At 50.6% G+C, this 25,686-nt stretch overlaps 1 protein-coding gene across 9 annotated transcripts in view; it reads left to right on the forward strand.

Moving 5' to 3' along the window:
* ST3GAL2 (ST3 beta-galactoside alpha-2,3-sialyltransferase 2) overlaps nt 1-25,686 on the forward strand; it is a 64,883-nt gene that overhangs the window by 8,983 nt on the left and 30,214 nt on the right. For all 9 annotated transcript variants that reach the window (XR_005017365.1, XR_005017363.1, XR_005017362.1 and 6 more), the window contains exon 2: nt 23,119-24,511. Coding sequence is in view for 1 of the 9 variants with exons in the window: in XM_036832559.1 (XP_036688454.1) it covers nt 24,173-24,511 (339 nt within the window). In the remaining 8 variants the exon portion in view is untranslated. The remainder of the gene's footprint in view (nt 1-23,118; nt 24,512-25,686) is intronic.

Below are 25,686 nucleotides of genomic sequence, written 5' to 3' on the forward strand. Positions count from 1 at the left end.
CACGATTGTGCTGGAAGTATGGGAAGGGTTGTTATATGACTGTTTGTTCTCCACAGGCTGTGAGGCTGCCAAGGGTCAGTCTGATAAGAGGGAAGAGATAGGCTTCTTGAGTTTTATCCTCCTGACAGCTGCCTTCTCTCAGCCTGCGCCACAGATACTGACAGGCTATTGTGGCCCTGCTCTATCTTCTCTCCTTTCTGATATACACAGCCCCTGGCTTCAGCCCAGCTGGGCTTCCCTGCCTGGCCTCCAGCTCCCGTTCCCATCTGGTGGTTAGATGAAGTCTGTACTGGGGGAGGGTCAGTCCTGGCAAGACTGAGCTGTTCTGAGCCTGACCTGGAGTGGGACGTACTCCAGGGTGCAGCCAGGGCTCTGGGCTGAGCAGTGGACTCCCAGACCTGCCTGGTGCATTTTGGTCTCAGGGTTAACCTGCCACTCAGCCAGCCAGACGTGGGACCATGGGGTCTTAAGGGAGTCCCACCTTTGCCCAGAGCTTTGGGAGGGCTGGGTGTTTTGCTGGGAGGAGTGGAAATGGGGATCTGATGGAACTTGCATTTGGAAAGATAACTTTGGCCTTTCTCTGGAGAATGAATTGGAGGGGGTGTCCTTGAGTAGATCTGGGACTTTAGCAGTTAAGGGGCTACTATTGGTGGAGGGTGACAGTTCCTTGGATAGAGTGATGGTGGCAGACGTGGAGGAAGGTAGAAAGCTGAGAGATTTGGGTGGTAAACAGGTGGACTTTATAAGAGGTTGGCTCAGGAGGTTGAAGGAAGGAAGGGACATAGATGACTCCCAGGTTTCAGGGTTGGCTGGGATGATGTCCCTTTCCAGACACTGGGAATACAGAAGGGAGTCCAGTTTGAGGGGCTTAGAGCATGCGTGAGTTGATTTGGAGCAGGGTGAGTTGAGGTACTTTGGGTGCCTCTAAGATATGTCATCAAAGGGGCGGCTTCCAGAAATGAGTGGGATAGATGTGTCCTGGAGTTCAGGGGAGTGTCTGGCATCATTTGAAAAGCCAGACATGACTCTTAACAGGTTGAGAAACAGGTTTGGAAAGGATTCCTCCCAAAATCCATTGCCAGACAAGGAATGGAACCTAGGGTCATGACTTCCTGTTGCGTTCTATGTCCAGGGTCACCTTTTCTTTCCCTGACCACTTCAGCCAGTTCAGGGCCCAGCCGGGCAGCACCCTCCCCTCCAGAGTCTTGCTTGTGATGGGGGGACTCTGGCTGTGGGCAGTCCTGACCCCAGGCCACCCAGAAAGTCCATGCACGTCAGTGGCTCTCTCACCATCTGTACATCTGGGCAGTGTCCCCGGCTGGAGAAGGGTGTGGGTCCTGGCCAGGAAATGAGTCACTGATGGAATCCCAGAATCACTTCTGTTCCTGTGGGCCCATGGGCCTCTGAGCTGGGTTGACCTATCAAGGACAGGGTTTTAGGGCCAGGTTCAGGGCAACCCTTCTGCACCAGATGGCAAGCGATACTGTAGTGGCTTTTTAAAATTCCTTTAAATGAATGCAAATGGTCGTACATGTGTGCAAGATTGTATTAGTTGGACTTCTTCAATTACAACAGCCAAGAATCCAACCTCAAAATGCTTTGATAAAAGGGAATCCGTTGACTCATACCTGAGAGAATGGCTGGCCACGTACAGGGAAGATGAGGGACTCAAACAACGCCATCTCACCCCGCCCTTCTCCATGGTGACACCATTCTCAGTTCCCACGTGGTGGAAGGTGCTGTCAGCAGTGCAGGCCTCCGTTTTCAGCATCCCATCCCAGGACGGCCACAGGAGTCCTGGGTTCACTTGGAATCAGGGTCCTTGCCCAACCTTGGATCAAGTACTGTGGCTGGCTGCGTTTGGTGCTCTGATTGGCCAGGCACAGGGATGGAAATCTGGGGAGAGATGACTCCCCAAAGGAAAATGGGGTTGTCGTCCATTCTAAAGGCTTCGTGTATTGAGACAATAGGCAGAGCTAGGTGTGCATGTCAGAATCACCACTGTAGACAAACTTATAAGGATTTATTGCCATGTATTCATTCACCTTGTTAAAAACTGAATGCTAGCATGTAGAACGGGACTTAGAATCATTGAGTCATTCCATTTACAGATCAGGAAGTGGAGGTTGAGAAATATGCCGGATCTCCTCAAACCAGTAGGTAGAAGAACTGAGTCCAGAACCCAGGTCATCTGACTTGCAGGCTGAGGCTCTCTCCAGTAGTAAGTGGTGTCTTTTAGGGAGGAGCCCCCGTGCCCCGGTTGCCCATCCACAAAGTCATTCATCCCCTGGGCTGCAAGACAAAGAGTAGACACAGGCAGGTTATGGCAAATGGTCCCTTCCTCGTGGTGGCCCGGGGCCATCTGTTCTGAGATGAGGGAGACGTTCAGTCAGTGTGCGTTCAACCAGGTCCCAGTGAACAGAGGAGGCCTTGGCCCAAGTCTGCCCGCTTCTGCCCTGGTGCTGCCTCCATCCCCTCCCCGTCTCCCCTGTCACCTCAGCTTCCTAGATGCTCACCCTCCTCTGTGCTGTTTCCTGCTGGGGCCTAGATAAGGATGTAGCTCTAGGGCTGCTGTGCTTTCTGGATTATGTTGTATTTCCTGCTGGGGAGGGTTGTGCCCCTGTGTCTTCTCCCTTGGAAGAGAATGCCCAGGATGGTGGTGCCAGTTTCAGGTACAGAGAGATGAATAGCACAATTTTGGCCTCAGTTCGCCCGTCACCCCCCCCAATTTGTAAAGGTTACAGATGTTGACCCAGCTTGGCAGAGCCAAGAATGGGGTGTTGTAGAAAGAGCTCTGAGGGAATTTCCTGGCGGTCCAGTGGTTAGGACTCTGCGCTTTCACTGCCGAGGGCCTGGGTTCAGTCCCTGGCTGGGGAACTAAGATCCTGCAAGCTGGGCGGTGCAAGCAAAAAAAAAAAAAAAAAAAGTGCTTGGGGCTTCGAGCCTCACCTTAGCAGGAGGAGACCTCAAGTTCAGTCTGACACAGGTGTCTTGCCCAGAGTGGGTCACTCCCCTGGGGCCCCTGGTCAGAAAGGGAAGGCTGTCCCCTGAGTGTGACATGTATGTTAATAAGATGCTGGAGGTCCTGGGAGCTTGGGGGTGCTTCTCCCCCGCTCCAGGGTGCTCAGTGAGCAAGGCGGGGCTCTTCTGAGTTTGGGACTGAATTCCTTTTTCATTCTGACCATCTCCTCATGCATCTTTCCTCCTCTGCCTTCATATACTTGCTGACAGCCGTCTTCTCTCCTGAACTGTCTGCCAACCCAGACTGACCAGAGCGCTGTGTCTGCCCTGCATGCTTGGCTCCCGCAGGCTCCCTGGTCCACCTGTTTCTGTCTGGGTTCATGTTCTCAGAGATTGGCCAGCCTGGGTCCGGCCTCCTGTTCCCTCAGGCTTAGCCACAGTGCCTACTCTTGTCCCTGACTCCCTCTCTCGGTGAGGCTGAAATTCGCTGGTACCTCGGGTACATAGTGCCTTGCAGCTTATAGTCATCGCTTATTTCATCTTGACGGGGACTGTGAGGTAAGCAGGGCAGCAGGCATCATGATGCCCATTTTACAGATGGAGGACCTGAGGCCCAGAGAGGTAAGATTTGCCCAGACATGCAACTGTCGAATAGCAAAGCCAGTCCTGGAATTGAGGTCATCTGGGTTTAGTCCAGAGTTCACTGTAAAATGTTAACTCATAGACACATGTTGAGGTGGGGCTGCCCAAGTCTCACCACCCAAGGGGCTTGAAAGGAGGCCCTGGGCCCCACCTCTTGGTGGCCCCCAGGTCACCCTGTACAGCCCAAGCCCCAAATAAGCACCATCATATTGGCCATCCCCTTGTAACCCCAGGATACATAATAAAGTTAGCCAAAAGATACCGCTCCCTGGGGACCATCGTGATGGACCCCAGTCGGTGTATTCCTCCCCTCCATGTTCCCCCGAGGTTGACAACAGTAATAGATGTGATGACAGATACTATCTTAGCAGGGAACATATAATGTAGGCCAGGTCCAGGAGGATGAATCGCTCTTTGAGGATGGGACTGGGGAGGGCTCCTTGCTCCCCCACCCTGGCTCCCATCACCCAGGGGCGAGGGGCAGAGGCCGGGCAAGGGGAAGGCTGCCTTTGCTCTACTCATAGCAGCTGATATTGCCACTTCCCTGAAGGGAAAGCGGATTACCTGCCTAGCAACCTTGGGGATGTTCTTTCCTCCCAGGGGTCCTGCCTGAGTCAGTTACAGCATATTATCAGCTCCTCAGTGACGAGGAAGATGGCTTAGCCAGAGCAAGGGGGGAATGAAAGCAGGTGTGCACTGGCCTCTACAGTTTCCCAGCCACCTGCTCTCTGCCTCCTGGAGCTGAATATTAGTGACACAGGGATTAGCGGGGGCGCAGGGCAGGGGTGCTTCCTGCGGGATTGGTGCTGGCAGTTGCCCTGTGGCGCCAGGCTGGGCACTAGCTCAGGGCCTCTAACTGCAATTCCCAAGGTTTCTGTGGGAAAGATGACTCCAGAGGACACAGGCTGAGCAAAGGGCCCACCTCTGGGCTTCTCTGCACCTCCACTCCCGAGGGAGAGAGGGGACATTGCTCCCTTTAATCTCCTGGTCCAGGCATGGATGCAAACACCTCCTTTGGGTTTTCATTAGCATAGCTGCCACAGGCTGACCTTTCCGAAAGACGTTACTAAGTATAAAAGGAGAACAAAGGAAAGCTAAAGATAGGGTATATGAAGAGTAAAAACAGTCTGGCTCACAAAGGACAGGTTACTGGTTTGTTTCCAGGGTTTTCAGGGTACTCTCCCCACTGGAGATACCCACCCCTAGGACCAGCGCACCTCTGTACGCCTTTCTGCCAGTCTCTGGTCTCCTAGCGCTGACCTGTCTCCCTGTCTAAGGACCCCTGGGACCCATCCTGCCATGAGTCCTCTTCAGGGCAGGTGGGCCACCTCCTCTCTACTCAGGGCTGATTGGCTGTGAGGGAATATAGCTCCTTCCCGAGGTCCCCCAGGGAATTGGCACCTACATGACTGTACCTATAACAGTGTCACCTTATTTATTCTAAGTAAGCCTTGTAACAGGGCCCCATCTCTTGACACAGCACTCAGGCCCCAGCTTAGCCCACAAGCTGCTGTAAAGGGTTGGTGGTTCTCCAGCATCTGATCTTGGCAGGAATTATACAAGTCTCACCACCAGCCTCCCTCTTCCCACTGGGCCACAAGAATAGAAACTGATAAGTTGGCCTGGTTGATGGAAGTTTTCGGGTGGGGTTGGGGGGAAAGAGTGTTCTGGTTTAAAAAAAAAAAAGCAAAAAGAACACTTTGAAGTCATCTAGTCTTGATGAAGGAAGGAGATAAGCGCCTGACCACAAAGCGGAGTTTCCAGCCTGCAGCCCCACTTCTGCATCCTGCCTGGCATGTAGGTGGTGCCCAGGAGCCAGACGGTGTCCACGCCCCAAACGGCTGCCTGCCAGCACGCAAGGTGCTCCCATTTCATAACCAGTGTTCAGATGAAGCCGCAAAAAAAATCAAAAGAACCGCCTCCTGATAAGGAAATGTGGGGGCAGGGCGGATAGAGTAAGGGAGGTTGTCTGCCGACAGTTACAGCCCACTGTTGCTGCCCTGCTGAGCTTGGAGCCCTTTAGAGAAACTCGCCCCAGACAAAGTAGGCCTCCGTGCCTGCAGCCTGGACTGTCACCTTCATGATATTGCCTGGTCCCAGAGGCTCTGGCAGACTTCCCACCTGGGTGGCTTGGCTGGGCCATGCGGATTGAAGAGTTCCAGCCATAGGTTATACCAGCCCAGGGGAAGAGGTTTGCACAGTCCTGGCACTGAGGACACAGAGCCCTCTTCTCACTTGCACCTTCAAGTGTGACGCTGGCCCTAGTGGAGTGAGTGTGTGCCCCTGACTTCCGCCCCGGGTTGGGGGACGGAAGACCCCCAGAACAGGGGCTGCTGCTATGCTCCCAGAAGCACTGTTTCTGGACCTTTGCATCCCAGGAGCTCTGCCAGCCTTGTCAGGGGCCGGAGCTTGCCCTGTGTATCAGAGCTTTGGGCCAGGTCCATCCCAGTATGCCCCCCAGGAAGGGCTGGTGTCTGCCCCCTGGTTGCTGAGGGCCTGGAGTCCTGCTGGGTCGTGCGCGTACAATGACTACACAGACAGCGGTCCTGCAGCCCTCCTTTCCAGCGAAGCATCAGTCACCCTGCTTCCCGGGCCCCTCTCCCGCAGGGCCACAGTGCTGGCCAGTTAGGTTAAGACCTCTTCCCCGGCATTCTCTCCCCCATCCCCCCATCCCACAGAGGATGTGGGGATAGATGCTGGAGGTTTAAGTTGAATCCTTCAACTCTGGGCCTGGGTCAAGGCCTGGCTGGAGTTGTGATCCACAGAGACTGTGGCCTGGAAGATTCTAGAAGCACAGCTTCTCCCTTCCCTAGGTGTGTACTGGCAGGACTTGTACAGACCCTAGCTCAGCCCTTCCCCATCAGCTTTCTTCAGGTGGCCAACCTTCCGGTGCTTACAGTACAGGGAGGAGGACCCTGTCCAGAGCCCCGTGCCACAGTGCAGGCTGGGGAGGGGGCGAGCCAGGGCAGTGGTGGCACACAGAAGCACCAGTCCTGTCCCTTCCCCAGTGGTGAGGGCGAGAGTGATCAGATGCAGGATTTCTTGAGGGGGCTGGTTGGGAGTTAGAAAGGCAACGCCCTGCCTCTCTCTGCCATGTGTATGAATCTGCTGTTTCAGGAGAACATTCGCCCTTTGCCCCCAGCCCCTGGAGCTTCCTTCTCAGTCTGCATGCCCTTGCCTGGGAGCATTCCAGGAAGCTGTCTGGGTGTATGGACCAGGTTTTCACAGGCTCGTCCCCTGCCACGTGGGTGTATGGGTTGGGGAGAAGGGGGTTGAAGGTTACCTGGAGAAACCATTTACTCCTTTCTTTTCACCCAGTTCTGGCGGGAGCAATGGAATGCAATGAGACTCTCTTTTAAACCTTCTATCTATCAAACTTACACTAGTCCTCCCATCCCAGGGTAGAGGGTGTGTGCGTTTGGGGGAGCCAGCGTTGAGGAGGATTGGAGTAACCCATGTTTCTGAGCAAGGAGGACTCCCATTGATAAGCGTGAGTTGGACGGGAAGCATGATCCTTCTCCCCAAGGGGTCTGTAAGTTGAGGATTGACTCACCTCTTCCTTCTTGAAGCCCTCGGCTCTGCCCTCCACCCATGTTCTAGCTGGTGGGTATTGCTCTGGTTATGCCCCTCTGAAGGCCTCTGGGATATGCTGTTACCAGCTCCCTCCTCTTTAGAGAGAGAGGCTGACAGCTGGGACCTGGGTTGCTGGTCTCTGGGGTCAGCTGCCCTTGGCATACCCTTGGAAGGGCAGCTCTCCTAGGGGGAGCCTGGCTGGCAAAACCAAGGAGCCCTGGGTGGCGGGCAGACTAGAGGGGCTGGTGGGGCGTCCTCAAAACAGAGGAGTCCCATTGCTCTGCTCCTCGACAGAGCAGGAGCTGCGAGGCTGGAGAGAGAAGAGCTTTGCTAAGGGGTCAGTGATGCGGCTGTACAAGGAGGGAGAGGCCTGGGGCTCTTCCCATGCTGTCTGCCACTCCCCACTGTGATAATATTTGCTGAATAAAAATATTTGCTTTTCTCTTGAGATTCAGAACATCCCCTAGGCATCCTGACAAGGTGCAGAAGGAAAAGGAGGGCCGGGCAGCTTTTCTGTGGCTCTTCATTACATCTCTGGTGTGACTGAGATCTGAATCTTAAACAGTGAAGAATAGCCAAGCCTCCCACGCTTTGAACCTTATCTTTAGAGGAAATCAGAGCAGACTGTAAGCACCATGGTCCCCTGACCCTGGGTGTGGGTGGGGTAGTCAAGTTTAACTGCCCTTGGAAGGGAGAGTTGGGCAATAAGGTCTAGACCTCAGCTTCTCCAGACTCCTCTCTGACTTGCCCTAGGCCACCATTTAATTCATCCTGCTCCCTGCTTCCTCCAAAAGTCCTCAAAGAAACTTAGATTACTTTCCCAATCTCCTACCTTCAGGGTCTTCCGCCTCTCTCCTGCCTCTCTCTCTTTCTTTTTTTCTTTTTTTTTTTTGGGGGGCGAGCGTGGAATCTTAAGCCCTGGACTGCCAGGGAGGTCCATCTCCTGCTTCTCTTAATGTCAGAGGCTTTCAGCCCTGTAGAGGAACCCCCTTATAAACTTTGTCTCTTTTAGAATCTTTTTTTTTTTTCAGGACCAAGAATAGGTTTATTCAGATCCATGGTCGGTTACAAGTTTGGTCTGATTACTAGTCACAGCCCCAAATGCCACTATTCTGAGTTTTCATCAAAATACAAAGCCCAATACTTACAGTTTGAAAACTTAAAAAAAAGACACCAAAGACTAAGGCTTTTAAAAATCTCGGTTGAAAAGTTCTCCCGGGTGCGTCGTCTGTAGAATGAAACGCGTGTGAGGTGCTGTGTGTCTCTTCTAGAATCTTGCTGCCAGCTTGTGTCTAGAGAGCCACAGAGGTGGCCAAGTATGGGATGGACCTCAGTGAGCTGTTTAGAAGCAGCTCAGGGCAGGCCTCTGTTCTGTGTAGTGTGATGAAGCCAGGGAACAGGTGACAGGCTCCGTGACCCACAAGCTCTGCCACAGGATGGACACAGCATTGTTCGCTGTGCAGCCTGGGGGTGGGGGTCATTGGGGCAGAGCTGGCTCGGAGACCTCAGGTCTACGCTGCCCACTCCACCTCCCTGGAAGCTGCCACTGTGGGGGGTCGATGGGGTGGGCGGGCAGTACCTGTGGTTAGGCAGGGAAGGAATCTCTGGAGACCCTGGCGGTGCTGGCCTGGGGAAGCCGGGGCTGGAGTGGGGCTGAGGGTGCTGAGGAACCTGTGGTGCCTATCCAGGGTCACGGGCCTGCAGCCCAGAGAGCTGGCCGGGCTGGGTCTGGGACTAACCAAACCGTGGCCCTCCACCCGCCCACCCCAGGAGCACAGGCACTGAGGCTGGGAGCTTTCTGGCTCTTGCCCTTCCAGAAACCCTCCAAAATAGATGGTACTCCCATTTTACAGATCAGGGCATGGATCCGAGGGGCTAAACGGTTAATAGCTGACAAGCGGCAAAACCAGAAAGTGAAGCCAGGTTTTTCTAGGTGCCTTCTTCATTTTGGGAGGCTTGACTGGAAAGGGACTTTGAGCTGCGGTGGATGGTTGTGAGATCTGATGAGTCCTAGCTAGGGAGGACTTAGCCAGCAGCCTGCGGTGCTTAGGGGAGCCACCAGAGAGAGTACTGTCCCTAGCAGCCCTGGTGTGTCTCTGCTGACAGAAGCTCAAGAGCAGTCCACTTCAACTGTTCCCACCGTCCCGGCAGCTTCTCTAGCTTTTACACACTCACCCTTCTCATTGCCTCCGATTTGTGAAATCTGGTTTGTACCTGAGGCCTCGTGTTTCTTGGTGGTCCATGAGAAGTTAGAGAAAGCTTTCACTTCTAGAATGTCAAAGCTGGAAGAGTGGGGGCTGATTATAATGATCACTTCCATCTGCATATTTATACAGTGATTTATAGAAGTGGCTTCAAAACATTTTTTCATTACCATTTATTTCTTCTACTTCTTATTTTTTATTATTTTTTACTTTTTAAAATTCATATGTATTTTTTATTTTGGCCATGCCGTGCGGCTTGAGGGATCTCAGTTCCCCAACAAGGGATTGAGCCCGGGCCATGGCAGTGAGAGCTCCGAATCCTAACCAGTGGACTACCAGGGAACCCCCCTCTTCTGCTTCTTATAACCCTGGGGTTATGTAGAGAGGTGATATTCAGTTGGACAAAATTTTTTTAAATTTTTATTTTATATTGGAGTGTAGTTGATTTACAGTGCTGTGTTAGTTTCAGGTATAGAGCAAAGTGATTCAGTTATACATATACATGTATCTATTCTTTTTCAGATTCTTTTCCCATATTATTACATAGTATTTAGTATTGAGTAGGTCCTTGTTGATTATCTTTTTTTTTTTTAATAAATTTATTTATTTTTATTTTTGGCTGTGTTGGGTTTTCGTTGTTGCACGAGGGCTTTCTCTAGTTGCAGCGAGCGGGGGCTACCCTTTGTTGTGGTGCATGGGCTCCTCATTGCGGTGGCTTCTCTTCTTGCGACACACGGGCTCAGCTGCTGTGGCTCACGGGCTCTAGAGCACAGGCTCAGCGGTTGTGGCGCACGGGCTTAGTTGCTCCGCGGCATGTGGGATCTTCCTGGACCAGGGCTCGAACACGCGTCCCCTGTGTTGGCAGGCGGACTCCCAACCACTGCACCACCAGGGAAGCCCCGATTATCTATTTTATATATAGTAGTGTGTATATGTTAATCCCAACCTCCTAAATTATCCCTCCCCCCCATGGACAAATATTTTTTGATGCCTACTATATGAAGGCCAATGCTAGATAGTGAATTAAATAACATGGTGTCTGTACACTTAGAGCTTAAGTGAAGGAGATAAACATGTCTGTGTCTTTTTAGGTTTCGTGTATGATCTTAATAAATATGGGCCAGATTTGGCCTGTGGTCCAAATTAACTCATAACCCCTGGAGGGTAGGACACGGTGAGAGATGAGGCTTAGGAGGGTGGCCTGGTTTCGGGATCTCTGGATGCTATGTGAAAGAGCCTGACCTTGGCCCCATGATTGAGAGAGCTGCATCTCCATCTTATGTGCTTTTGAACGCAGGAAGGTGATGAGTTTGTTAAGTCTGAAATGCCACATGGCTAAAGAGGCAGTTGAGAATACAATCTAGAATCTAGGGTAGAAGGGCAGGCTCTTGATTTGGAGGGGGATGGGGCACCGTAGAGAGGCAAAGGAGAAAAAGGGCTGGGGGCTGAACCTTCAGAATCCATTAGCAGCTGAAAGAAACAAGCAAGGAGGGGTCTGAGTCAAGAAAGCTGATTGTGATGGCTTGGAAGTCAAAGTGGTGGTCAGCAGGAACAAGCAGGAGATAATCAGAGAGGAAGAGGCTGGAGGTGGGATAGCCTTCCTCTGATGGTTCAAGAACCTTGGCCTGGAAAGAAAAAGTGGCTAGCTGCCTGGTGATAGCCTGGACTCGAATATGGCTCCTGAGTTCACTGCTGTTCTGATGTAATTGAAACTAAAGGCTGGGCCTGCTGCAGCTGGGCTGGGGACTTGAAGAGAGTCAGATGGACCTTTCATCAAGAGTGTCCATGTAGCCAGTATGCATGTTTCCCCAGCCAGGTGAAACACTGGGAAATGCTCAAGTGGTGTGGAAGAGGGGCTGAAGGCAGGGCTGGCCTTCCTCAGTGAAGACCTGGTCAGACCACATCTGAAAGATGCTGTTTGCATGTCTGCCCGCCCCTGTCCCCATCCCATGGTGGACTGGAATGAAGATGGGGTGGGGATGGGAGAGCAGTTTTAATTGGAACTTTTGATCAGCTTACCCCAGGCTGTCTCAGTCGGCTTCCCTCAGTGTACTGGCTGGAGTTCTGTGAATCTCGTTAGAGCTGGTTTGATATACCTTCTCAGGAGACTGGTATTGGCAGGGATTCCCAGTTCCTTGGTATAAATAGTTTAATCCAACTCATCCAGTGAAGATGGCACTGTAAATTTATACTCTAAACACATAGCAGTAATACATAAAGAGAAAAAATGCTGAAAACATAGTCATGTACTCCCCCTCCCTCCCCACACAAAATGATAAACATCCCTGTGATGAGAAATGGAGCAAGAATGCACACGGGAGAGCAGGGCAGAAGCTGCAGGCCTGCTGGTCTCTGAGACTGGATGCAGGCAGAAGTGGCTAGAAATCTGGGGTAACAGAGCTATGAAGTGCTCAGCACAAAGCATGGAGTTAGAGCTGGTACACCGCTGGAACCCAGGGGCTGGGAAAACAGTTGCTGTCACCCATTCCCTGGGGCTATGGCTTACCATGAAGATGCTTACCCAGGGGGACAGACCATCAGAGCCTGGACCTAAGCTGAGCTGGTACTATAAGATATGATTCTAGACCAGGAGACCCAAAGGACCTGGGGAGGCAAAGGTGAAAACCCCCAGATTGGGGAGGGATGAGCTTATATATTCAGAAACATGTGAGGAAAACTAATATGAAAAAAGAAAAAGTTACCCCAGAAGAAATGAAAATAACAGAGTAATCAGAAAATGTCTTTAATAGAAATAGGTTAAGGATCCTCAAAGAGATTAGGGAAACAGCATATTCATTAAAGAAAAGAAAGGGAAGTTGTAAAAGAAACGAGAATATGTGATTATGAAAATTTTAAATTAAAAATTCTAGCAGCGAAAAATAGTGTAATTAGAATTTGAAACAATGGATAGCTGTAGCCTGGACACATAGAACTCAAGAATTGGAAGCTAATGCTGAGGAATTAATCTAGAATGCAGCACAGACATGGAGGACATGTTACAGGCTTTAGCACAAGTCTAGTAGGAATTCCAGATATGAGTCAAGGAAATGGCAAAAAAATATTTGAAGTGATAATGGCTGAGAATTCCAGAATTGAAGAAACAGCACGAATACCAAACAAAATAAATACCTAGATATAGTGAAACTGCAGATAAGAATAAAGGGAAAATATGGGAATTCCCTGGCGGTCCAGTGGTTAGGACTCCGTGCTTCCACTGCAGGGGGCACGGGTTTGATCCCTGGTCAGGGAACTAAGATCCCACAAGCCGCGTGGCACAGCCAAAATAAAATAAAATAAAATAATTAGAGGGAAAATATTTAAAACTACCAGAGAAATAAAAGAATTCAAAGAAACAGCAATGAGACCGACAGACAACATTTCATCAACATTAGATGCCAGAGATGATAGAGGACTATCTTAGGGAAACTAGAATTCTATATCCAGTTATCATTCAAGAATGAGGTGAAATAAAGATATTTTTGGACATGCTAAGACAGTTTTATCTATAGATCCTGGCTAAAAGAACTACTAAAGGTATACTTCAGTAAGAAGAAAACTCGGGGGAAGGAGGGTGTTGCTAGCACCAGCATTGAGCGCAGAAACTGAAATAGTACGTTGGTACATTTAACTATAGACAGTATATCTGGATGCTTAAGTCACTCACAGTGACTTAAACTCTAGAAAATATTTAATTAGCTTATAATGAGAAGTGTGGAGGTAGGGAGTTCCAGGGTTGGGGCAGTGGTCTAATATTGACATGAAGAACCCTGGATCATTCCATCGTTCTGCTGTGCCATCTTAAGGGTGTGAGATCTTTCTTCTCATGGTTGTGACATGGCGGGTGCTGCTCTAGGTGACATATCATCACCCTATAGCTTCCCAAGCAGGAAGGCAGGGAGATGCTAAGAGAAAGGAAGCTTTCTTTCTTTTTTTTTAAAATACATCATTTTAAGGACCATGATCTTTTTTTTTTTTAATTAATTAATTTATTTATTTTTGTTTTTTGTTTTTAATTTTTTAATTAATTAATTTATTTATTTATTAATATTAATTAATATTATTTATTTATTTATTTATGGCTGTGTTGGGTCTTCGTTTCTGTGCGAGGGCTTTCTCTAGTTGCGGCAAGCGGGGGCCACTCTTCATCGCGGTGCACGGGCCTCTCACTATCGTGGCCTCTCTTGTTGCGGAGCACAGGCTCCAGACGCGCAGGCTCAGTAATCGTGGCTCACGAGCCCAGTTGCTCCGCGGCATGTGGGATCTTCCCAGACCAGGGCTCGAACCCATGTCCCCTGCATTGGCAGGCAGATTCTCAACCACTGTGCCACCAGGGAAGCCCCGAAAGGAAGCTTTCTAATGTGCCCCTTTTTTGGGAAGGAGAATCTGTCCAAGAAGGCCCCAGCAGACATCTCCTTATGTGTCATTGGCCCGAGCTGGTTCATTCTTACACCAATTCCTGGTAAAAGGGAGCAGGCTTACTGTGGTTGGCTTTGACCAGGCTTGCCTCATCTCCTGGGACTGGGTTCTTTGCTGCCTGAGCAAAATCAGGATTCTGTTGGCAGGAAAGAAGGGGGAGTGGCTGCTGGTAGGCAACCAACAGTGTCTGCCACAGATAGCAAAACACACAAACAGAAATCCAGTGTCTAGTTTGTTTTTTAATTTTACAAAAGGAAAACTAAAATTGTTGACCACATTATCAAGGAAGAATAAGGTAAAGTAAGGAAGGGAATTTCCTTGTTAAATCACATCAAGTTTCTGCCTAGTTAAACAGAATAGTACTGCTGAAAACTGTAGACCTCATTAGGACAATGTATATATGCTAACAATTTAAGATAACCACTAAAAGAAGAGGAATATAATTTCCAAGCCAGGAGGAAAAAAAGTGGTGGGAGTAGGGATAGTGTGTCAGTCCAACAAGTCAGGAAAAGAAAAAAGAACTAAAGGAAAACTAGTGAAGAGAAAACAAAGATAGTAACATGAGTCCAAATACATAAGCGTAAAGGGTTATACTCATGTGTTAAAAAGAAAAAAGCTATCAGACTGGATAAAATGCAAATAAGAAGTGGTCTGGATCCTGGAGAGACTGGTCAGTGGACACAGGGGCTTAACAGGAACCGCCCTGGCCTTCATCATACAGGTGGTTCTGTTCTTTAAATAACTTTCTATTTATTCCTCACCCCATCTTCCTGCCTCTCCTCAACAGTTTCTGTCTGGCTTTGCCTTGCTACTGAGATGGTATTGTTTTTCTAGATCTCTCCCTGCCTACTGTAGATATGTATAACAAATTCCTGGACTCCTACCCCACGCCCAACACCAACAAATCACACTGGGACTCCTTTAAGGGGCAGGTGTGGTGCAGAGCCGGGACCCCACATCCCAGCTGTCCCCCTGCCCCACCCTCTCCCCGTGCCTTAGAGCCCAGCATTCCTCCCCTTAGAGCCTGTTTCTTAGGGTGCAACATCGATCTGCTTGCGATGAAGACTGATGGTTTATTTCGCTGGGACTTATTTGAAAGTTAGCCAGAGTGATGATCATAGGCCGGAAGAAATGTTAGCTCTTGCTTTCTGGTTTCCTGGCTGCCAACTCAGGACAGCATCAGAAGTACTGGAGCTGAGATCTCAGACTCGACATCAAGACAAAGTGAGGTGTCCTGCCGGAAGACAGGGGCTCCTGAGGCAGACACTGCCAGAGGGGTTGTAACTGGGGAGCGAGGAGGCCTGAGTCACTAGGATAACTGAGGGGTGTGTGCCAGAGGGTGGTGCCAGCATGTTGCAATGTGATGACTTCAGTCAGCCAAGCATGCAGAGGTGAAGCAACCAGTTCTCAGACACATCAAGGATGTGCCTCTGGGCTTCAGTTGAGTGTGAGGGAGGGGCTGTCAGGTCTCTTCTTCCAGATAATGACTGACACCCCAGGGCATCTTCTGCTGGGGTCGGCTGTTGCCACACCCAGCAAGCAGGGAGTTTGCTGGGTTGCTAGGTTGGCAAGGTTCTGGGACACAGGGAACCCTTTGATGGTTGTACCCCAGTTAGTGGGAAAAGCCTCTCTGCAAGGCAATAGGAGCTTTTGGAAGGAGCACTGGCCTTGGAGCCATCAGACCTGGAATGATATTAAAGCTCTGTCACTTATCGCCTGGCTGACCTGGTTCAGCTGTCTTGGGACTTTTGTGAATACCGAATGAGAGGCTATGCCTGCACATGCTCAGAAACTCATAAAACACCATGCAATGTGAGTACTAATCTGTGGTTTGATGCCTTTACATTGAGGCTCTGGGACACATCCTTAGGCTGTGTGTCAGTGGGTGGAAAGAGGGTGCTTTATCAGCGTCTTGGGCTGGGATTTTTTTCTTTCTCTCCACCCCCTCCAGATTCAAGCAGTCTCCCTCCCCCCATCCTCTGCTCCTTATTTTGACATTTCTTTTCTCTGCCTGCCAAGAAGATTGTGTTCAGCTGCGCTGGTCTGAGGCTGTGCTATATCCTGTGCTTCATTAGGTTAATTTGATGGGTTGTCTCCTGGGAACTGACCAGAGACTGGTTCTAAAAACACACTAGCCTCCAAAACCCAGTTCCATCCGTTCTCCTTTGGGGCAAGCTTTGCTGCTCAATCCCATATGCCTGCTTTTCCTTTCTTCCACCTGCAAGCTGGCCAGGGCCTCCTTTGGTTTCCCTTGTTTCCTTGTATTAGCGTAGTTGTTCAAGCATGCATCCCCTGATTGGTAGAAGGCTCTAGGGAAGACCATCCGTTCTTCAAGGCTGCCCCTGACCTTCTGGATTCTGGTCTCCAGTTCCACTGTTCAGCCTCAGCATTTTGAGCTCAGCCAGCCATTCAGGGGGTATTTATCGTTAAGTGGTCTCACCAAATTTGCTGAATTTGTGACCACAAACCTCTCAGAAGACCCTAGTATTGCCTTGCCTCCCACTAAATTTCCCTCGTTACTCTCCTTCTCTTTTAGAGGACTGTTTCACATCTGATCTCTGTAAATCTCCAACCCCAGCAATAAAGATGCATCCCTCCCTGTGCCTGTGCCCGTGCCCATGCTCTGCTTCACCTCCTGCTAGGCAGGTCAACCCTCTCCATGCGGGCACTGGCTCCCACCACCCTCTGCCCCGTTCTTGCTGCTCAAGAACTCTGCTGCTGCTTCTTTTTTATTTATCTATTTATTTATTTTGGCTGCATTGGGTCTTTGTTGCTGTGCACGGGCTTTCTCTAGTTGCGGCGAGCGGGGGCTACTCTTCCTTGCGATGCGCAGGCTTCTCGTTGCGGTGGCTTCTCTTGTTGCAGAGCACGGGCCCTAGGCTCGTGGGCTTCGGTAGTTGTGGCACACGGGCTCAGTAGTTGTGGCTTGTGGGCTCTAGAGCTCAGGCTCAGCAGTTGTGGCACACGGGCTTAGCTGCTCCACAGTATGTGGGATCCTCCTGGACCATGGCTCAAACCCGTGTCTCCTGCATTGGCAGGCGGATTCTTAACCACTGCGCCACCAGGGAAGTCCCAAGGACTCTGCTTCTTAATTATCCTCTTTTTCCTGCAGCTTTAACTTCTCCCTCTACTGAACCATCCCCACCAGTTTACAAACATTCTGTAATATCTCCCATTCTGTTTTATCTCATTCCCTTTATTTAGTAACACTTTTATTGAGATATAACTCACATACCATACAGTTCAGCCATTTCAATGTACAAGTGAGTTGGTTTTAGTCTAGTCACATGGTTATGCAATTAGACCACAAACAATTTTAGAACATTTCATCATCCCAGAAGGAAACGCCATACCCATTCTCAGTCGCTCCCCATCTCCTCCAACCCCCAGCCCTAGGCAGTCACTAATCTACTCTATGGATTTGCCTATTCTGGATATTTCATATAAATGGAATCACATCATATGTAGTCTTTTGTGTCAGGCTTCTTTCACTTAGCACCATGTTTTCAAGGTTCATCCATGAGGCATGTACCAGTGCTTCCTTTTTATGGCTGAGTAAGATTCCATTGTATGGATATTTGACATTTTGTTTATTCATCAGTTGATGGAACTTTGAGTTCTTTCCACTTTGGAGCTGATATGAATAATGCTCCTATAATCATTTGTGTATGTCTTTTTGTGTGGATATATATTTTCATTTCTCTTGGGTATAGACCCAGGATTAGATTTGCTGAGTCATACGGTAATTCTTTGTTTAACCTTTTAACTGCCAGACTGTTTTCCAAAGTAGCTGCACCATTTCACATTCTCACCAGCAATGTATGAGAGTTACAATTTTTCCATATCTTCACTAATACTTGTTATTATCTGTCTTTTTGATTATAGCCGTCCTAGTGAGTGGGATGTGGTGTCTGATTGTGGTTTTGATATGTATTTCCCTGATGACTAATGATGCTGAGCACCTTTTCACCTGCCTGTTGGCCACTTCTCATCCAGTCAGGTGTTCACCCCCTCCAAACCTCTGGATCAGCCATTGTGAAGGTTACTGCTGACAGCCTTCTCTTATCTATGCCAGGCCTTCTGTCAATAATTTCTTCTGGTCCTGTAGTTTTAAAAATGAACTGTGCTCTCATGACTCTCAGATGTATCCCTCCAGCTGTGACCTCATCCATGAGCTTCAGACATCTGTGTCCTGCTGCCTATTGCCATTTCCACCTGGACATTTAAAGGGCATCTCAAATTTAACCTGTTGTAAACAGAACTCTTTTTTTTTTTTTTCTTACCCAAACCCATTTCTTTCCTAACTTTTCTGTATGAAAGAATGGCACGCCCCCCTCCCCCACCAGGTTGCTTGGGCCACAAGGTCCTGTGCCCCTGGTTCAGTCTTCCTCTCCCACCCACCACCCTCCATCTCACCCATCAGTTAAACCCTTCAGAATGCATGCAGCTGCTTCTCACCACCTCCACTGCCTGGGATATTGAAGTAGCTTCTCTCTGGTCCCCTGCTAGTGTTACACAGCAGCCAAAGTAGTCCCTTAGCAAAAAATGTTTTAACCTAAGAAAAAAAAAATTAGATTTTATAATGAAATGCATCACACATTCAGAATAGTATATATCATATAAATTCCTTAAAGATTAAAAATTTTAAATAGTCTGTTTCTACTGTCTGGATTAAGGAGTAATACATTCCCCAGTACTTCTGAAGCCCCTATAGACCCTTCTTCTTGTCTCACCTACCTTCTTCCCGTCCAGGGGAATTTCCTGGATTTTACAGTGTTTCCCTGATTTTATCTGTTGTTTTATTGTCTATGTGTATAGAGGCCTTAAAACAATTTCTTGCTTGTTAGCTTTGCATACTTCTGAACTTTTCATGAACTCATACTGTAAGTATTCATCCCTGACTTATTCTTTTTGCTCAACATAATAGTTTTTTGGTCATATTCATTCCTGTTTATGTCTGAAACTGGAGTTCATTCATTTTTACTGTATTACATGAATGGACCACAATTTATCCATCCTATTCTGATGGACATTTGAGTTGTTTGCAGTTTTCAGCTATTACCCAGTGCTGCCTTGAGCATTCTCGTATGTCTCTTGGTACATGTGTTCACGTGTATCTGGTTGTAGAAATACTAGAGTTTACTACATACCCACCAGGATGCCTAAAATTAAAAAGATAGCAGATATCCAGGACATGGAACAAATGGCACTCTCCTGTGTTACTGGTGGAAACATAAAATGCTACAGCCACTTTGGACAACTATTTCATAATTTCTGGTAACGTTAAACATACTGGTGTATGTACCCCATGACCCTGTAATTCCACTCCCAGGTATTTACCCCAGAGAAATGAGAGTATGTGTCCACAAGATGACTTGTACAGAAAGGTCAGGGCAGTGTTACTCATAACGACCAAAAACTGAAAACAACTCAACTGTCCAAACATGGAAAAGAATAAACTACTGATACACACAACATGGACGAATCTCCAAAACATTGTGCTGAGCAAAAGAAGCCAGCCAGGCAGGAGTGTTTATATGAAGTTCAAGAACAAGTAAACCTAATCTATGGTGACCAGACTCAGCAAAATAGTGTAACAGTGAACAATGACCAGGAAGGAGCACAAGGGAACTTCCGGGGTTGGGGGGTGGTGGTGGAAATGCTCTGTATTTTATACTGGGTGCTTACACACATGCACACATGGATAAACATGCATCAAGCTCTACATTGAAAGACGTCTGCATCCTATTATATGTGAATTAAACCTCAATGAGAAAAATAGATTGTCCCAAGTAGGGGCACGATTTTGGGGGAAAATGAAACTGTCTATTCAACTAGTTGTCAGGGTTCAACTTAAGCTTTAAATCTGCTTAATAGGACAAGCAGGCTGAGCTCACCAGCTTTATAATTCATTGATTCTAAATATTCAACCTTTGGGTGAGAAACCATTCATTCCCACCCAAACTGGAGGAGGACTACGTTTTCTGAGGATGTCTTCTCACATGGGGCATCACAAAATAGATTAGCTCAGGACAAATGGGGGAACTTTCTAATCTCTCATTGTGTCCCCAGTGTTCCATCTTTTTCTGTGAGAAAGATGTTTTTTAATTTTTCTTTAAAAAGAAATACTACTGGGATATACTTATGTCCGTGTTTTTTAAGTAATGCCAAATTAGCCTCCCAAGCATTGTACCAATTTATTTTCCCACCAATGGTGAGTGAGTGTGCTTGATACTCTGCATCCTCTCTAAACTCTTAGTACTGTTAGTTTTAAAAAATTTGCTCCAAGGGTCCATTTTAAAATATAAATCAGGTCATGACACATCCCTCCCCAAAACCCCCCCATCAGATTAATAATAAATCCTAATCCCTTCAAAGGCCTCTGTGGCCGGGCCCCTCGTGCCAACCTCTTCGACACCCTCCCCAGTTTTGCTGGCCTTCTTGCCATGCTTTGTTTTTTTTTTTTTTTTAATTAATTTATTTTTTGGCTGTGTTGGGTCTTCGTTGCTGCATGCGGGCTTTCTCTAGTTGCAGCGAGCGGGAGCTACTCTTCGTTGCGGTACGCGGGCTTCTCACTGCAGTGGCTTCTCTTGTTGCGGAGCACGGGCTCTAAGTGCGCAGGCTTCAGTAGTTGTGGCTCGCGGGCTCTAGAGCACAGGCTCAGTAGTTGTGGCGCACGGACTTAGTTGCTCCGTGGCATGTGGGATCTTCCCGGACCAGGGCTCGAACCCGTGTCCCCTGCATTGGCAGGCAGATTCTTAACCACTGCGCTACCAGGGAAGCCCCTCTTGCCATGTTTTTCACAGGTCAGGCTGTTTCCTCCTTGTGTACTCTGTTCCCTCTCACAGCACCCTGTAACTTCCCTGTCATAGCACTTTGTAATCCCCTGTGCCTTGCCTTTGTATTTGCCGCTAGACCAGAAGCTCCATTAGGACAGGATGCATGTGTACTGTCCCACACTAGCCCCCCAAGCCCTGCGCCGGCCCATTAAGTATCTGTCGAATGAATAAATAAGCCAGCACCAGCCAGGTGGCCCTGGAAGACTGGCCTGCTTCCCTCTGTGGGCATCAGAGGTGGGAGCTGATGCCCAAGTGTGTGCCCTTCCCCCGACTTTTTTACATTGGGGTTTGCATGGGCTTAAAGTGAAAGATCAGAGCAGCTGTGAAAGGGAGAAATGAGAATTAGGCATTGGCAACTGGAGGGCACGGGGAGTACCCCAGAGCAAATGACATGCATAAAAGCTCTTAACCAGGTGACTTCTGGGATTCGGGGTGCATGTCTGGGACCTCTGACCGTTCTTGCTCCGTTCTGCCCTGTGCCCTCAGTTGCCCTCAGCACACGTTCCCAGAAACAGCCCAGCCTTGGGATTCCCAGAGCAAGGGCTTTTGCCGGTGACCCTTGTTTGGGAAGACCCTCTCTGCTCTTCCCAAACACAGTGACGAAACTGGGGCTTTTCCTCCCCCTGACCAGGCAGCCGGTTACGTCAGATGCCCCCTTTGTTGAGTTAAGACTACAAGGAGTTACAGTCTTCCCCAACGTGAGAGATGTTTCCTGAAGGAAACTTCTGCCCAAGTCCGCCTTCGGGGGCCACAGTGGGCCACGCACCAGAAACCAGGTCTCCCCAGCCAGGCCCCTCCCTCCATCCCTTGCTCAGCCTGGAAAGTCACCACCTCCTGGGCTGCATGCCTCATGGCTGGCTCTCCTCAGGTCACAAGATGCTGGGAGCAAGACCCTGCAAAACGGAGTTCTTTTCCTTAGATGTTGGGCATGGATATGAGCAAAGGGAGGCCTAGAAGAGACAGTGACCTGGCTTCTATTTACAGACAGTGCCTCCAAAGGCTGTGCATGGAGTCCGGCATGCCAAAGGGTGCAGTAGAACATTTGGAAGGAGCACACTGGACCAGTGCCACTGGGTCTGTGGGTTAGAGCTGGGAGCCCCGGTGAGGCCTGTGGGCGAAGCTTCACTCTTGACCCTGGGAAGCCGGCTTCTGTGTCTCTTTGTCTCTTACCCTGGAGCCTCTGGGTAGTTGAAGGAACCCATGGGCTTCTTTCTACGCCCTGGCCAGTTGCAGGCTTTGGAACTGGATAGACCTGGACTCAAATCTCAGCTACACTCAGGAGGTTGTGACTAGGCAAGTTCCTTCACGTCTGTGAGCATTGTTTCTCCACCCAGAATAATGTTTCCTTATTGGAACGTGTTAGTTCTGTTCCCTGATGACTTTGTGGTTTGGCTTGGCCCCAGAAATTTGAGCTGCCATGAATGGAGGGGGCGGCAGAGGTTCTTGAACATAGAGCCTGAGGTGCCTTCTGTGCAGCTGGTGGCACAGCCAGAGGACCTGGAGGAGCTGGCTGGAGCTGGAGCTTTCCGAGAGCAGCTGTGAGGCCCAGGGGCCGGGTCAGAACCAGGGCTGGCTGGACTTGGAGAGGAGCTGGTGGGGACAGGCAGGCCTCTAGGATTAAGTGCTCCCCATGGCATGGAGCCAGGGCCCGGAGGCTCCACTCTCAGCCTTGTCCCTGACTCTTACGCTGGCTCCCTAGCACGTGGCATGGATTCAGGCTCCTTTCCTTAGGGTGGATCCCCAAAGCACCCTGCTGCCTCTTCTCCCTGCTCTTGCCCAGGGCAGCACAGGGCCTCAGGCTGTCAGTAGCCCCTGGCATTTATTTGGTAACCTGCAGAGGAAGGCAACTGTCCAGAGGGCTGAGTGGTGGTGGTGCTCAGCGTCCTGACACGGTCAGGTTCTCTCCCTGACACCAGAGCTGGAAGGATTGTTAATGAATCACCCAGCTAACCCAGGAATGCCTCATCTGTAGCCCACACTGCAGAGGGGAGAGGGCAAATCCCAGGGCTCAGGTCAACCGCCCCCACTCACTTTGTGGGGGCTTCTCTACCTCTTCTCAGGGGTAGAGAAGGCCCGGGCAGGGGGTCATATCTGCAGTCCCCTACAATCTTTTCTCTGGGCCATTTTCTCTTAAGTTTCCTGAAATTAACGTCATATAGCTGGAATAGGAACTTCCTAAACCTGGCTTTTCCAGTGACTTGCCCTGTGGCTCTAGGGAAGTCACTTTCCGTCCTTGTTTACCTTCTGGCTAATGAGTGAGGGTGGCGGGCTAATCTGGTCTTTAGAGGCCCGAGTTAAGGAGAGCAGAGTGATGCTATCTGCAGTTAGAGGGAAGAGCCCTTCCTCTTGTCCACCCTTCAGTTAAGTGGGCATCTCCCCTACTGCCAGCTCTGTCCCCTCTGGGACTTGGGGGCAGGGCTGGGGGAGAGCACGTGTGCGTGTGCGATCTGTCTGCACGTTATTCTTCCTTTCTGCGATTTCAGAGTCCTGCTGCGGCAGCCTGGCGCCTGACGAGTGAGGGGAACCTGCCAGGGGATTACTGCTAGCTCAAGGCAGGACAGAGGCCTCAGGGGAGCGGCGATGGGCAGAGCAGCCTCCGAGCCTGGGCCAGCAGCACCAAGACGGAGGCCTGGGCCCTGGCCTGGAGCTTGGCACACACTCGCTCGGCCGACCCTGATGGCATTCGAAGCAACACCCTGCTGAGAAGCGGCTGTTCCCAGGCCCCAGAGGACCTCAGAGCAGCGGCCGGAGTTTGACCACCCCTACACAACTGCAGCTGGGGCTGCGACCGTCGGGGGAAGGGGCTGGCGCCTCGGATGGGAAGTAGAAGGGCAGAACCTAACGCCAGGAGGATCTTGGTCTCTGAAGAGTTTTCTGGAACCCACAGAGCTTCCTGGGTTTCTTCTCTCTAGATTGGGGCTTGGTTCCCTTTCCTCCCCTGGCAAAGGGGTTGGGCCCTGAGGGCCAACTGAGAGAGGGAAGACTCTTACATGAGATTCAGGCTGCTTGAAGCCCACGTGCTCTCTGCTGTGATTGGGGTTCAAGGGCTTCCCTGCTGCAGGGGACGAGGGGCCGCCTCGGCATCTGCTCATGAGCCACAAGGACCCCGAATGCTCCAGACTGGATCGTTTCAAGCCGCCAAAGAGGGGGACCCCCAGAGCTGGCAGCCAGCAACCCCAAGGGACTAGAGGGCTGGGATGGACTGACCTCCCCCTTGCCAGGGCTCTGGGAGAAGCAGAGCCTCTGTGGCCCAGCTAGTGACGGAGAGACCCAATGAGGCCATAAGCAGGGCCAGGCGGCTCAGGGACAGGGGAGCCACTGCTGCCGACGTGCTTTCTCCTGACGCTGAGGGAGGGCGTGGTGTGGGACTCCTGCCCCTGTCCCCTCCTTGGCACGTGCCCATATGCCCTTTGCGCGTGGTGCCAGAACAAGCAGGCTACACTGTGGCTGGCCCATCAGCGGGCTGGGAAAGGAGTGGCCACGGTGACACCCGCCTGACTGCTGGGCTGAGGCCCCGGATCCCCGGGGCGCCGAACCATGAAGTGCTCCCTGCGGGTGTGGTTCCTCTCCGTGGCCTTCCTGCTGGTGTTCATCATGTCACTGCTGTTCACCTACTCCCACCACAGCATGGCCACCCTGCCCTACCTGGACTCGGGCGCCCTGGACGGGACCCACCGGGTGAAGCTGGTGCCCGGCTACACTGGCCTTCAGCGCCTCAGCAAGGAGGGGCCCGCCGGCAAGAGCTGTGCCTGTCGCCGCTGCATGGGCGACGCTGGCGCCTCTGAGTGGTTTGATAGCCACTTCAACAGCAACATTTCCCCGGTCTGGACCCGAGAGAACATGGACCTGCCCCCAGAGGTCCAGAGGTGGTGGATGGTGAGAAAGCCGTGGCCTTTCCTGCCTCCTCTCCGGGTGTCTGTCCCCCCGTTTGGGAGTCACCCTTAGAGCCCCCTCTTGGATTGGGGCTGTCTGTCTTCTGGCCCCCAGAGCCTTGACAAAGTGTGAGGTTCACTGGACCAGAGCCAGCTACTAGGATCACAGATTGTGAAGGGGAGAGCGAGCTTTGGCCTGGAAGGAAAGAGAACTAATATTTTCTAGTGCCTGTAGAGGCCAAACAGAGACCAGAAATGCCTTGCTGGGCCAGGGAGGTGAAATAGACAGGAGAAACAGGTTCCCCAGGGAGATGATGGTGAGAAGTGAGCATGGCAACAGGAAGAAGGCCTGCCCATTATAAAGGAGGCAGCGGCTCAGCTCCAGTGATTGTTGCTATGCAGGCAGTATCCTAATTTGTAAATGTTTGCTCAAAATAATTTGAAACACCATGCCACTCACTTGGTTCCTTCCAATTGCTGGAAAAGCCTTTCTTCTGGGTTGGGATAGGAAAGCATCAGCAACTCCTCTGGGGGCTAAGGGAGGTGAAGGGGAGGGGATGGGGGGACAGGTGTGCCCAAGCCTCCCCGCTCTTCCAGATCCTGTCACCTTGCTGCTGCTTTAGCTCCCTTCACCTTGTCCCTGTCATCTCTGGAGCGTCACTCCCTAGGCTTTGCCAGGGCCATCTGGTTGCCACACATGTCAGAGGTGGAGCAGTGTCAGTACTTGACCCAGGGGGGCCTGCAGGCTGCAGGCATTTCCTGCTGGGGGACTTGGGAGGCAGCTCGTGGTCCCTGGCTTCCCCAGCTGGCAAATGGGGAGGGTGATGACTCTCCCTTTTTCTCACAGTTAGGACAACTGTGAGGATGCGCTCTTGCAGTCAGGCTTATCAGAGCATCTCAGAGATCCTGCTTCCCAGCCCGGACTGTCAGAGTCCCTAAGGATGGGGCGTCTACAGAGCAGGAGTCACCAGGAGCCACACACGTCCTTCCCATGACAGCCTGGAGCCCTTGCAGGGTCCTGCCTGTTGCTCATAGTCATACCCTTCATTTTACGGGGAAGATCAAGGTTCAGAGAGTGCCCTAGGCTTGCCCTGGTCATAGGTCTCAGTGGTGGCCACGAAGGGCCAGCACAGGCCTCTGGGCAGGGATGGACCGAGAGGCAGGCCAGGCCCCCTGCTC

Source organism: Balaenoptera musculus, chromosome 19, assembly GCF_009873245.2.
Source record: "Balaenoptera musculus isolate JJ_BM4_2016_0621 chromosome 19, mBalMus1.pri.v3, whole genome shotgun sequence".
Lineage (NCBI taxonomy): Eukaryota > Metazoa > Chordata > Mammalia > Artiodactyla > Balaenopteridae > Balaenoptera > Balaenoptera musculus.